At 44.2% G+C, this 13143-nt stretch overlaps 1 protein-coding gene across 4 annotated transcripts in view; it reads left to right on the forward strand.

Moving 5' to 3' along the window:
- The first annotated feature begins 789 nt into the window (after positions 1-789).
- PPP3CA (protein phosphatase 3 catalytic subunit alpha) overlaps positions 790-13143 on the forward strand; it is a 322924-nt gene continuing 310570 nt past the window's right edge. For 2 of the 4 annotated variants that reach the window (XM_069593620.1, XM_069593621.1), the window contains exons 1-2: positions 790-883; positions 1341-1642. In XM_069593620.1, coding sequence (XP_069449721.1) covers positions 1585-1642 — 58 coding nt within the window. In that variant the 5' untranslated portion in view covers positions 790-883; positions 1341-1584. The remainder of the gene's footprint in view (positions 884-1340; positions 1643-13143) is intronic. The other 2 variants (XM_069593622.1, XM_069593623.1) reach the window with 1 other exon arrangement.

The raw sequence follows: 13143 nt of genomic DNA on the forward strand, positions 1-13143 counted from the left end.
GCTCGAAGCGGCCCCTCCACCAAAGCTGTGGATGCAGGAGTGGGAAACATTAATAATCACGACACCCCTTCCCAGCCCCCCACAAAAGCCCCGGTAGCAAAACAGGCAGTACACCCATCACAGCGGAGCCCGTCTCTCCAAGGTAAGTTGTTGGTTCGTCGCCGTTTCGGCGATTCTCTCCGGACAGCTGCGGCAGCGACAGCAGCTGTGAGGCGGCCCCGGAGCTCCTCGCGCTCTTCCTTCCTCCGCCCTTCCTCGGCCGCCTCTCACCCCAACCCCCTTCCCTGCTCTCTTCGCCTCCTCCCTTCTTGCCCTCTCGCGGGCCACGCACGCACACACCCGGAGACACCCTCCGCACTTGGCTACTCACACTGCGGCTTAACCCAAGCCGGCAAGGCACGGTTGCCAAAGCGGCGTGGGGTGTGTGTGCGGGGTCCAGGGAAGAAGGCCAAATGGGGCTGGGAGGGTGCCATGGCAGGGCCTCTCTCCTCCCAGCCGCGACCCCCCGCCCATTCTCCTTCCCTAATCCCGGGCTGCCAGCAACAGTGACACCTGAGCGGGGGACTGGGCGGTGGAGGCAGCAGGCCCGCCGATCTGGCAGCCCAGAGAAAACAGAGCGAGGGGCGGGGACGACGAGGAGGAGCGGGAGGCGGGGCCAGAGAGGAGGGCGCCGCTAGCAGTGAGTGACGCTCACGCTATCCAATGAGCTCCCATAGCTTCAACGTCAGGGGCAGCAGGGGGAGGGCTCCGCGGGGAGGAGGAGGCCGCTCGGGCGCTAGAGGAGGGGGCCGGGAGGAGGAAGGGGAGGAGGCGGAGGCGGGAGCGGTGGCGGCAGCGGCGGCGGCGGCGGCGGCGGCGGCCGAGGCGGTGGTGCCGGCGGAGGGTAGGTTGCGCCGGGGACTGAGTCTGCCGAGCTCCGTGGCTGTGCCTGTATGAGTGAAGGAGCGGCGCGGGGAGGCAGAGGCAGGCGCGGGCGAGCGAGGCGGCGGGACGTCTCCGGCGGCCGCTGATCAGCAGCGGCGCTCGGTGTGGGGAAGCAGCGGCGGCAGCAGCAGCAGCATCGGCGGCCGCCTCTCCGCCGCCGGGGACGCCGAGGCGCGGCTAGTGGCACTGACATCGGCGGCCCTGCCTCTCCTTCCTCGCCCCCGGCCCTCCCCATGTGATCGGTCTTAATCCCAGCAGTGTGCGCGCTTGGGGCTCCATTCCGCGGTGCCCGATCTCCGTGCCAGGGTGGGTGCTCGTGTGTGCGCTTCCCCACCCCATCCCCCTTCCCCCAAGAATAAAAGAAGAACCGAGAGGCGTGCTTAGAAAATAAATAAATAACCACCACACACGCGCAGCCCGGAGCAGAGTCGGCAGGGCTGGCGGCGGCGGAGGAGGAGTGAAGGCGGCGGCGGCGGCGGCGGAGGAGGAGGGACGCGCGGAGAAGGCAGTAACTTTAAAGCCAGCTCAGAGCCCAGAACCTCCAGCCAAGCGGTTTGCAGCGCGGCGGCAGCGGCGGCGTTGAGTGTCTGGCCCGCCGGTCCGGTCGGGGTGTGCAGTAGGACGGACGAGCAGCGCGTCGCTGTCCCCCGGCGGCTGGAGATGTCCGAGCCCAAGGCAATTGATCCCAAGTTGTCGACGACCGACAGGGTGGTGAAAGGTAAGCGGCGCGCTGCGATCGCCTGGGTGCACCGTGTGCCGCAGGCACCCGGGAGGCTCGCCTCCCCTCCCCCCGCCTGGGGTTCTCTCCTCGCTCCAGCCACGGACCTTCTAGGATATTGTGCAAGCCTCAAATCCCCCCTCTCTGGCGCGCCCTTCCCCCACGCTTCCCACCCAGCCCCACTTGGGGCATTTTTATTTACGGGGGCGTCAGTTGGCAAATGGCTGAGCCGAGGGGAGGCGGTGGCGGGGGTGGCGTTGGCGGGAGGGGGCGCCCGGGGGGGTTGGTTGCTGGCAGGGTGTAGCTGCTGTGACAGAAATAGGAAGTGGGTGGCTGCTCGCGGGCTTGCATGGGATCGGGTTTATGGTTTTCGTTTGCAGAGGGAGGGGTGATTTATGGCTTTTAAAAAATTAATATGGCATTTTTATGTGGCCGTGGCTTTCCACCGCCTGCCTCGCCCGGGCAGGGTTCTCTCGGCGCTCTATTGCAGCAATTCCCTCTGCGCCCCCTCCCCCTTCCCCTCCCCCCGAAAAGGGCCTGCACAGGACTCGCGAGAGAGCGGGAGAGCGTGGGGGGAGCCCGGCGCTTCCTTCCGCGCTGGGCGGGAGCGGCCGCACTGAGGGGGCGGCGGAGGGCACGCGCCTGGGGTGCGGGGGGCGTGGGAGGCGGGGGACGACCCGCGAGCCCGGCTGCCGCCGCAGCCGCGGGATTCCCCGCCAGGCCCTGAGAGAGACAGGAAAAGCTGTTCCCCAGCCTCCCTCGCCGCCCCCAGCCTTCCCCCGCCGACCTGTCATTGCTCTCGAATAGCTGCCCTGCCGAAGCACACCTCCCCGGTGCTGGTAACTTCACCCGGCTCGCCCCTTCCGTGCCCCTGGCACCCGCTCCTGAACGGGCTATTTGGTTCCTATCATTGGCTCTTCTCCCCCGCCCCGGGATCACAGACTCCAGGCAGCAATGGCTCTGGGGTTTTTGGAGGAGAGAAGCCGGGATGCCTGGGGTGTGGAAGGGGACAAGTAGTGGTCTCCTCTCTCGCACCCGGGAATCCATCGTCTCCGTTGTACTCGTGGAGTGGGGAAGGGACCATGCTATACATTCTGGAAGGATGAAGCAACAGAGCAGATACACCAGCTTTAAGTAGTATCCCTACTTAATGTAAGCGTCCCTACACTCCTGGGGTCAGGACTGAGCAGAGCAGGGATGGGCATGGGCTACACGCTGAGCGGGCCTCTGAAATTGGAAACAGCTCGGGCTGATATATAGAGAGAGTGTGTGTATGCTTGTGTGTTGTGTGTAGGACAGAGATTGTATCTAATGTGGCTTGAGCAAGCAACTGGAGTGCAAGGCAGTGAAGTCATGTGCACCATGAACACTTAGGTGAAGTAACCCAGCAGTCGAAAAACCATGCATAATGAATGCCTAAGTCCTTCAGAGACTTCAGAAATGTTTATGGCTCCACTCAGGTTTGCTCAGTTTTTTTGTTTTTGTTTTTAAAGTGATGTGTGTGTGTGTGTGTGTTGTCTTGTTTTGGTTCTATTAGAATCATTCCTGCTTCGGTGCAGTATTCATAGACCCATCAAAATAAGTAAGTAGTATCTCTGCCAAAATGACTTGAAATAGGTCTACAGATGCACAACTGTTCTTTCTGCAGGCATGGATTCTCATGTAAACAGTCAATTCAGATTCATTCAGAATTATGTTTTGTGTTAAGGGCCTGTGTTGACATTTAAAAAAAATTAAGACCTTTTGCTGAAATAGCAGAAAATAACAACTATCTCCCTTAAGGTGTGAAGTTTAGGTTTAACTCCAGTCTGTATGTTGAGATTACCTTTTTTCAACACTTGATATAAAGCTTACAATTTATATGGCAGCAGTAAAATGTGTCAGCAATGAGGAAACACTCATATGTGCACACAGAAGATCAGTTCTCTGTTTTAAGTCACCAAATGTGGCTTCTTAATGTAATTGTAAAATTGTCATCAAGTGAAGATTGTGAAAATAATTGTTCATACATTCTGGCTCAGTGTCTTTAATGGTTTATGTGAAAGTGTATTCAACCATTCCATGGTTATTCTGTCTTGCTTTTTTACAGTAATGGATACATATGATCATAAATGGCTTTTCATTATACATACACAGGACCACCCATAATTCAGAAAATTTAGTTTACAGGTTTTTGCAGAACTGAAATGTGGATGAGTATAATAGACTCAAAATAGGAAAAGTTAATTTTGCATATTTTTTTATAGGAATCTTGATGTGAAATTTTGTGAAAATTTTGTTTATTGAAAATGTTTTATTGATGAATCCTGATTTTAAGGTGGAAATACTACTGCTATTCCTCTTATGCTTTCTTATAGACTTTTTACTGTTGGCTTAAGAGGCGTTATTGAAAGTTGGCTTTAACATTTTGTCATACCTATGAGTTTTACAATTAATTGAGATGATAATCTGTTTTGATTATCAGTCTTCTATGACGTGGCATTTCCACATGAATATATATGTATATACTTAGCAAGTAGAAAGTACGTATTTTCAGAATGGAAAGCGGATTACCAAAAGATTTTTCGCAGTTACAAAAATTTGATAAGATACAATTCATGAAGCCATGAAGCCATGACTTTTAATTTTGTTAGACTTTATCTTCGTGATCTGAGATTGACTCATTTTTTTAATGTAGGCAAGGGAAATTTTTGTGTTCCATAAGCATTTTTTCATTTTAAGCAGTATGGATAATATTTACTCTCACATGGGAATAAACTTGGATCATTATTATTGTGGCAGGCCATGGCATTTGTTTACAGTTATCTTCATTACTGTGATCTGGCTTTTATTGTATATTATACTGCTATTTATGAATAAAGCTGTGCTTGTGGTTTTGTTTGTAGTAATGCGATGATGTGACAGCTTTCTTGATTTGTGTTTCCAAAACACAACTTTAGAAAGATAGGTAGGCTGAGTTTTAGTCTCAGTTGTGCAATTTTTCAGATATTCAGCATCTTCTTGAAGGTGTTCACACATACTGGTCAGTTCGTAAACCTAAAGAATGGAAGGGAATGGCAGCATTGGAGAGGGAAAGCATTCATTTAGATAACATCAGAAAGTTACTTCATCTAGCTAAACTGGAGCGGTTTTATTTAGACTGTTCTTGGAATAAAAACAGTGCAAAGTATAAAAATTCAGAGAAAACATCGTGGTAGTGCCATTTGTTGGAAATCAGAATAACTTGATCCATTTACTGTTTGATATTTTAAAAAAGAAAACACTGTATAATTATAAGGCAAAAGACAAAGGGCAATAAGTAGAAGAATAACTGTGTCCCTGTCCCAGTGGTGCTCCATGGGCCTCGTTCCAAATTCTGGCTTCCCTTCATGCCTCTCTGCCTGGTCCTGCCTTTAAATCTTGTTCTGTGGCCCTAACATTCCCTATGGTCTGTGGGACTCTGTCAAACAGGCGGAGGAAATTGACCTGCATGTGTTGAGTCTGCTGTTTTGTTCCATCTCCTGCCCTTTCCTCTCTTCCCATCTTCAGGTATTTTGTAATGGGCCTTTTCTCTTAATCCAAATTACTTGAATGGTAGACATTCCAGATACTGTGGCAAGTTGTTGAGGGGTCAATTCCTGGAAAGCATTTTTGGGGAATTTCTCAAAACCCTTAGATTGGAGACTCTTGTGCTTTCTGCCAGATTGCCTCTGACTCTTGGGAATGCAAACAAACAAACAAACAAAAAAACCCCAAAACTAGAGCTGTCTTTCTGTGTTTTGTCAATTTATATAGTATTTGTGCAGACAAAGTACAGGTAGAGAAGTTCTGGAAAGATATCTAATATCTTATAAGCAAGATGATTGTTGCTAAGTAGAATATTAAGTAAATAGGGATTCATGCCACTAGTGTTTCTAGCTGAGAGAGGCTGCTGTATCAGTGATAACTGTCATGTTTGGTTCTTGGAATATTAAATAATGCCATTTTTTTGCTGTGTGTCAGGAAGAGCTCATTGTGAATTTATTTTACTGATGTTTGTTAAAATCGGTTGAGGTTTTCCATGTATTTGGTTTTCTGTTTGAATTTAGTAAAACTGCATTAATTCAGTGTCACTAATTGAAACTTTGACTAAATTTCCTTGTTTGGTGGCTGGAGTTTACATCAGCACTGGATGTGAAAAAGGGGGCCTGCTGATCTAATTACTACTATAAGCGACATGATTTGGTCATAGATAATAGAGAACAAATTCTTATCAGGACTTAGTGAACAGCATGCAAATTAATGCTGTTAATTACAAATTAGATTGATCTATTCTTTAATCCTTTCAGGATTTCTACTATAAAGTAAATATAACACAAGTGCATTATTTTCAAAACGTTTTGTTGGCTTAAGGCAACAGTTGCAGCCAGGATTCTGGGAAACTCCAGTGACTCTAAAGTACCATCAGTTAGAAGAATTAACATTTAAAAAATAATAGTTTTTTGGAAACTGTCGGAAGAGCCTCAGCTTTAAAGAACAATCTATATTAAGACATCCAGTTAAAATGTGAAAAAAAGCAAACACTTTAGAATTTAGTTTCAGGTTTACTCTAACATTTGTTTATATTAGTTTAGAAATATGTCTTATAAAATCTATTTATTTATGATGTGTGTTTATTTGTCATTTTAGAGATATGAAATATGACTTTGATATAGTGTGCATTTGTAACTTTTATAATTGGCCTCTTATGCTTTTCCTTATCTTTTTTGTGGCAGCCATGTGTAAAGTTGAAACTGATTATGAAACCAAATAAAGAATCCATTTAGAGTGACCTCCTTGGAAAACAGCATTTTTCCAGACCTACTTTCCTTTCAGCAAATCCAGTTAAATTACCATTTTGAAACTTTTAGACACTTGTAGAAATGTAAAAAAAAATGATTCATGATATTGAACTTAGATAAAAACTAGCAAATCATTTTGTTAATTTTTTCAGCAATTTTCTAGAGTCGCATTCTGTTGATGTTTAAGAGGAATTCAGTGAGATTTTTGAGTTCTAGCTTCCTATAATCCCACTGTTATGTGTTATAACGTCACAGGATAGTCCTATATGTAAACAGGCAGCAATTGTACTCATCAGTCACTGGTGAGAACAGAGGATCATGAAATGGGAATACAGAGCTGGGAAGGTTACCCTTGATCCACTCACCTGGGAACTGCAGTTCAGACACTGCTGACACAGAATTACAAATGACAGTGTGTTAATAATGTATTTTCAGGGTCACTCAAGAATAGTCAGAACCATTAATACTGAAATCCATGAATGCCTTGGCTCTGCAGTGGTAGCTCATGTCACATTTTATAGTTGAAGAAATGGAGACAGAAAAGATAGAATGGTTGGTCACAGGTGGGACTAGAATGGAGGTAAGTGTAAACAAATTCTTCCCTTTAGCAAAGAGTCTCTTCTCTCTTGAGCATCTGTTTGGAACTGTCACTTCTTTTAGCAATATCTAGGATGTCACATTTTGTTTCAAAGTTTTCTTTACTGAATTACTGACTGTATATAATAGTTTTATTAGAAGAAGCTTTTGATCTCTATGTTTAGCAGAAATTTAAATTTTGATGATAAATGTTATAATCTGGTTTGATCTTGGCATGAGGTTAACTAAGGAAAACTGTCAAACATTGTTTCCTATTCATGTAAATATGTACTCGGAAACAGAAATAGCATACTTTCCTGTTAAGGAATTTTTTATACTTTTATTTTGTAAAGTGTTATTGTAAGACTCTTTGTCTGAACTACAGATAACAACCCATGTTGTTATTCTGGTTTGAGGATTTAGTTAATTTCTAGAGAGAGCTCAAGTGAAAATAGGAGCCATTGCTTCTTAGGTGTTTTACTACTTTTTAAAAATACAATCAACTGGAAATGATGTATACTGAGACAGAGTTTCGGTTTGTAAACTGTCTTTAATAGTCTTTGCATTTTCAGCATTTTAAACCCATTTTATTTTATATTTCCATCTCCTGTATTCATACAGGCTGTATTTATCGATAAGCTATCAATTATATTTTATGTAAGAAATCAAATAAAAAATTTGATATTCCTCCATGGTGAGGGATTCTGAGTAATCGCTTAAAACAGAGGACTATAAACTTGAGGACTTAGACCTATTAGTTTAGTTCAGTCATTCAGTCCTGTCCGACTTTTTGCAACCCCATGGACTGCAACATGCCAGGCCTCCCTGTCCATCACCAACTCCTGGAGTTTACTCAAACTCATTTCCATTGAGTCAGTGATGCCATCCAACCATCTCATCCTCTGTCGTCCCTTTCTCCTCTGCCTTCAGTCTTTCCCAGCATCAGGGTTTTTTTTCAAATGAGTCAGTTCTTCGCATCAGATGGCCAGAATTTTGGAGCTTCAGCTTCAGCATCAATGAACACCCAGGATTGATCTCCTTTATAATGGACTGGTTGGATCTTCTTGCAGTCCAAGGGACTCTCAGGAGTCTAATCCAACACTGCAGTTCAAGAGCATCAGTTCTTTGGTGCTCAGCTTTGTTTATAGTCCAGCTCTCACATCCATACATGACTACTGGAAAACCACAGCCTTGACTAGACGGACCTTTGTTGGCAAAGTAATGTCTCTGCTTTTGAATATGCTGTCTAGGTTGGTCATAACTTTTCTTCCAAGGAGTAAGCGTCTTTTAATTTCATGGCTGTGGTCACCATCTGCAGTGATTTTGGAGCCCCCCCAAAATAAAGTCTATCACTGTTTCCATTGTTTCCCCACTTATTTGCCATGAAGTGATGGGACCAGATGCCATGATCTTAGTTTTCTGAATGTTGAGCTTTTAGCCCACTTTTTCACTCTCCTCTTTCACTTTCATCAAGAGGCTCTTTAGTTCTTCACTTTCTGCCATAAGGGTGGTGTCATCGGCATATCTGAGGTTATTGGTATTTCTCCTGTCAATCTTGATTCCAGCTTGTGCTTCATCCAGCCCAGTGTTTCTCATAATGTACTCTGTGTAAAAGTTAAATAAGCAGGGTGACAATATACGGCCTTGACGTACTCCTTTCCCTATTTGGAACCAGTCTGTTGTTCTGTGTCCAGTTCTAACTGTTGCTTCCTGACCTGCATACAGATTTCTCAAGAGGCAGACCTATTGCCGAATTTCAAATCCATTTCACAGATGCATTTTCAGGTATTTGAAAAATAGGTATATAAGCTCTGAGGAAGGAGTTATCAGTTGTTTAAATGCTATTTATGGAATTGGATGGATTCCTTTTGAGACCGTTATAGGGAAGATTGGAACCTTGTGTTTTTCTTTTTATTTCTCTAGTCTGTTCTTTTGCCTGACAGCAAAATATAGTCAACTCTGTTTTAAAAGATGGTCTATCTGACTTTCTATGAACATTTATCCCTTGCAGCTGGAAATTCTGCATGTCTCTGCAAAAGAGAAAAATGAGTAGAAATCGAGATTTATGTTAACAGCTGCCTGGAGATTATGACATACTACCTTTCAGCGTTTGTCAATTTCAGATACTTGCTACAGTTGTGAAACCAGAAGAATGATGGTTGATATTCAGAGAGAATGTTTTATTCATATGCAGTTAAATTAAAAACAATTTCTGTCAGTTCCAGGATTCTAAGAGTTAAAGACTTTGGTGACCGTATAGCTCCCAGTTTTCTTTTTGGGAGGAGCAACTGCTTCTGATTTAAATTTTCAGTTGTCTACATGTAGTATTAGGATGTTTTGGAAATTATAGTATGTCAGTGTCTAAACTGTGTCTCCCAAGTTGTTGCATTTACTTGGAAGTTACATAAAATGATTTGTTAAAATATATATTCAAGGTTTTAGTTTGAAAAATATGGTCATTGAACCAATAGTGCCAAGCTCAATGCCTTGCTCTTTATGCATTGAATAAATTCTTGTTGAATGACTTGGGCAATGCAGAATTATCAGGTGCCTCCAGAAGCCGTAAATGGAGACACATTATGTGTTTATATTGAGTTTATTATATCACTTCTGATTCTCTATAAATGGTTCTGCCTGGTTGATTGGAATGCTTCCTTCTCCAGCCACATCAGGGAATGGACTAGGAGAAGGCATTACTAAGGTGACACGGTTAGATTGAGGGCAGTTTTGTTGTTTGGTCATTTGGACTGGCTTTATGCCAGCTGAGTTTAAAAGGCTAAATCCTTTTCAACTTAGCATATTAACTTGAAAGCTTTCTTTCAGTTTCTGCTGTATTTCTCCTTAGCCTGACCGATTTCTGACAAGTGAGAAAAGATACGTTAATCATTCAGTGTTTGATTTATTGGGTGATTTATATGTTTTAATTATTGTCCAGGCATGGTCATGAAGAGAAAAATGACCTGGCAAATTTCATGACAACAAAAACAAAGCAAAGCAAGACATAAAAAATCCAAACCAAAACAAAGCAAAATCCTCTTCCTTTGTTTGCATCTCAATTTATCATTTTCTGTAAAGCTTTTGTAATCCAGTAATGCAGCCCTCTTCAGTATAATTTCCTGCCCTGCTATGGCCCCTGTAGTGTCACTTGCTGCTATCTAGTGGGAAGATATATGGGCTGTGAGATGGTAAAAGGTGGCTAATTCTTCTGACTTCTTATATTCTCCTAAGTGGACTTTATGCCATCCTTTGACGTTTGTATTTAAACATCTTGTGAGCTATACCATTTTATCAAATTAAATTAAAAGCACAGTCTCTTAAAATAATAGAACCTGAGTCAGGGCTTCACGTTTGTGTTACAATTTTTTTTTTTTTTTTGCAAAGGAATTACCTTTCTTTTTATTATTAAACCAGGCATTGTTGGTCTGCTATGTATACTTAAAGCTAATAAAGTACATGCATACCTTCTCTGTGTGGGTCTGACTATTGGCATGATAACAGTTCTCATTATTTAATTCTCATGATTATAGCTTTAGTTCAAATGTTACTTCCTGGGGGACCCACATCTCCTGATACCTTCAGCTGGAGTAGTGAAGGGACTCAGTCCCTTCATGTTCACAGTGGACACCTTGACTAGAGCCTGTTGCTGTGATGGTTAGTTTGTCTGTCTGGCTCTCCTCCCAAGGAAGTGGAGAACCCGGAAGACTGGGGCTTGGTTCCATTTACTTTTGTATCGTTAGCCTACCCTAGATTGTTAAATAAATGAAATGATAGATCAAGGATAAGAGGGATTTAAAATTTTGAATTATAGGGTTCTTTTCTATTTTGAAATTTTTTTTGTGGATCTTAAATCATGGGTGGCTCATAAACGTGAGGAGTTTCTTAATTTGTAAGTGCCAGTCCTGTAGAAGGGTTTTTTTTTCACATGAGTTTTGAAATGCTCTGTTTCATAGTGGGGGTCCTATGATTTCTATGCAGTAACCAGCTTGCAGAAGCTGCAGGCAGTGGTGGCTTACCCAGGGAGTGCTTGGTTTTCAGTGAATCAGTGTCAGTCAAAGGGTGTATAGGTTAGTTTACTCAAAGGCAGGGGAAGATTTTTCATGGGGAAGATTGGGGATGATGCTAGGTTGAGGGATGAACTATTGTGACCGGCATTGGGGAGGCCCAGGGTTCACTTACAGTTGTATTGGTTACTTTAAGAATCATGTAAATCCAGATGAATAAAAGTTAATACATTTTGGAGTCAAAATAGAGATGTGAAATGCGCTGCAGGCCCAGATATGAGATGTCTGTGTAATAATAAGGAAGACTCTTGCAGGCCCGGAGTGCAGGCTCCTTGTGAGTCAGCTCTCCTGACGGCACCTCTGCATGGTGAAGCCTTTGAGAAAAGTGTGGCTTTGGGGTCCATGTCAACAGGGTGGCAGTGTGAGCAGGTGCCTGCTCTCCAAGGGCTCTTGTGGAGGACCACAGATGGATCTGCACTATCCCAGACTTGGTCATATGGCTCCACATTAAGGTGGGCCAGCCAGGGCTTTCCAGGCTTTGGTTTGTGAGCCAGGACTTAATGTGTGATAGAAATACGTTTCCATCAAGGAAACTATAGAGAAACTATAGTTTCCTACATAACAGTCTCATCATCGTCAACCTTTGCCCGTTTGCATTTAGCAGCCAGGAGGGAACCACTCTTGTCTTCACCTCCACATTCTACACGGGTGCTGTCTCACTGCACAGACACTTCTAGAAACAGATGTGAAAAATTTGGAATATGTTAGGGGGGAAAAAAAAAGAGAGATCCCCTCCCAGTGATTAAAGGATTTTAAGTTACGACAGCACCTGGGATTCTTCAGTCTTGAAAAGGCTGAGTGGTGATTTAACTATAGATTTCACATATTAAAAAGTCTCTTTCTACAGTTTCTGCATATAACATCACACTCAGATGTTATCTACCACCACTTTCAAGTGGATTAGAGAAAATGCTCTTCAGAAGCATTGGGGATTCAGGTGATGTTTGTTTTTTTAACCAGTTAAGGACATTTAACACTGGCATGGATTGTGGGGATCTTCTGAATGGAGAGACCACATGATCCTCATTTATTTGAGCGTAAATGAGATCTAAGTCTAAAATTATGGATGTTTGGAGTTAGAAGAAACCTTGGAAATCTAACTCCTTTTTGGCCTGAGCCAGTCCTCTGATTGTGAATGGGGGAGGGGACGGGAGACCTTTTATCTCTCATACTTGCTCAAGTCTGAACCTAACAAAAATGAACAAATCAGACTCAGAATTGGAAGGTGCCCCAGAAATCTGGCTCAGGCCTTCTCCAGTATGGAACCCCTGTCCAGACTCCCTGCGGGATTGTATCCCACTGCCTTGTGAACACATCTAGTGAGAAAGAGCTCCCAGCTTCCCAAGAGTTCCTGCTCTAACTTGGCCCTTTCTGCTCACCAGAGTGTTTCCTGATGTTTGACGTCGGTGTTGGTCGTTCCTAGCTTTGCCCTAGAGAGTTCGATAAAATGAACCTTTTCTGTCTTTTACAGAAGAGTTTATTTGATATTAAAAACAGCTTTCATGTTCTTAAGTCTTCTAGCTTCTTCCCGCATGGCATGGTTTCTGGGCTTTTCCCTATTCCAGTAACTTCTTATGAAACCACGTCAAGTTGTCAGGGCCTCTTGAAACTGGAGAAGTGAGCAAAGATTCATCTTGGCTTACTTCCTCCTGTGGAACCTCCAGCGCCATGGGCTGGGTTGCTTCACTCTTCTTGTCCTCTGTGCCCCCGTGCTAACCTTTGAACTTCTTGGAGCTCAAGTCCTTCACTGAGGGGCCCCAGTCTAGCATCCATCCCACGATGGCCCGTGTCTGGGTGAGGACCACCATGGTCTGAGGGCTCTTACGTCTCTTGCCCTTTCCTACTGAAATTTCCTTCACTCATATCTTTTCTCAGTCCCGCAGTACCCCCAGCGTTAAGCTGTTAAATACTAAATCTGCTCTGAAGTAGGACCTTTCCAGAAAACCTGGCTAGCAGATGCATTTTAACAGTGATTTTCTGGAGGCGTTGCTTGTATTTTGCTTGCTTTTATTTGGGATACAGGCGGGTACTGAAGTCAGCATGATAGCCTGACACCATGGTGGTT

Source organism: Ovis canadensis, chromosome 6, assembly GCF_042477335.2.
Source record: "Ovis canadensis isolate MfBH-ARS-UI-01 breed Bighorn chromosome 6, ARS-UI_OviCan_v2, whole genome shotgun sequence".
In the NCBI taxonomy this organism is placed as follows: Eukaryota; Metazoa; Chordata; class Mammalia; order Artiodactyla; family Bovidae; genus Ovis; species Ovis canadensis.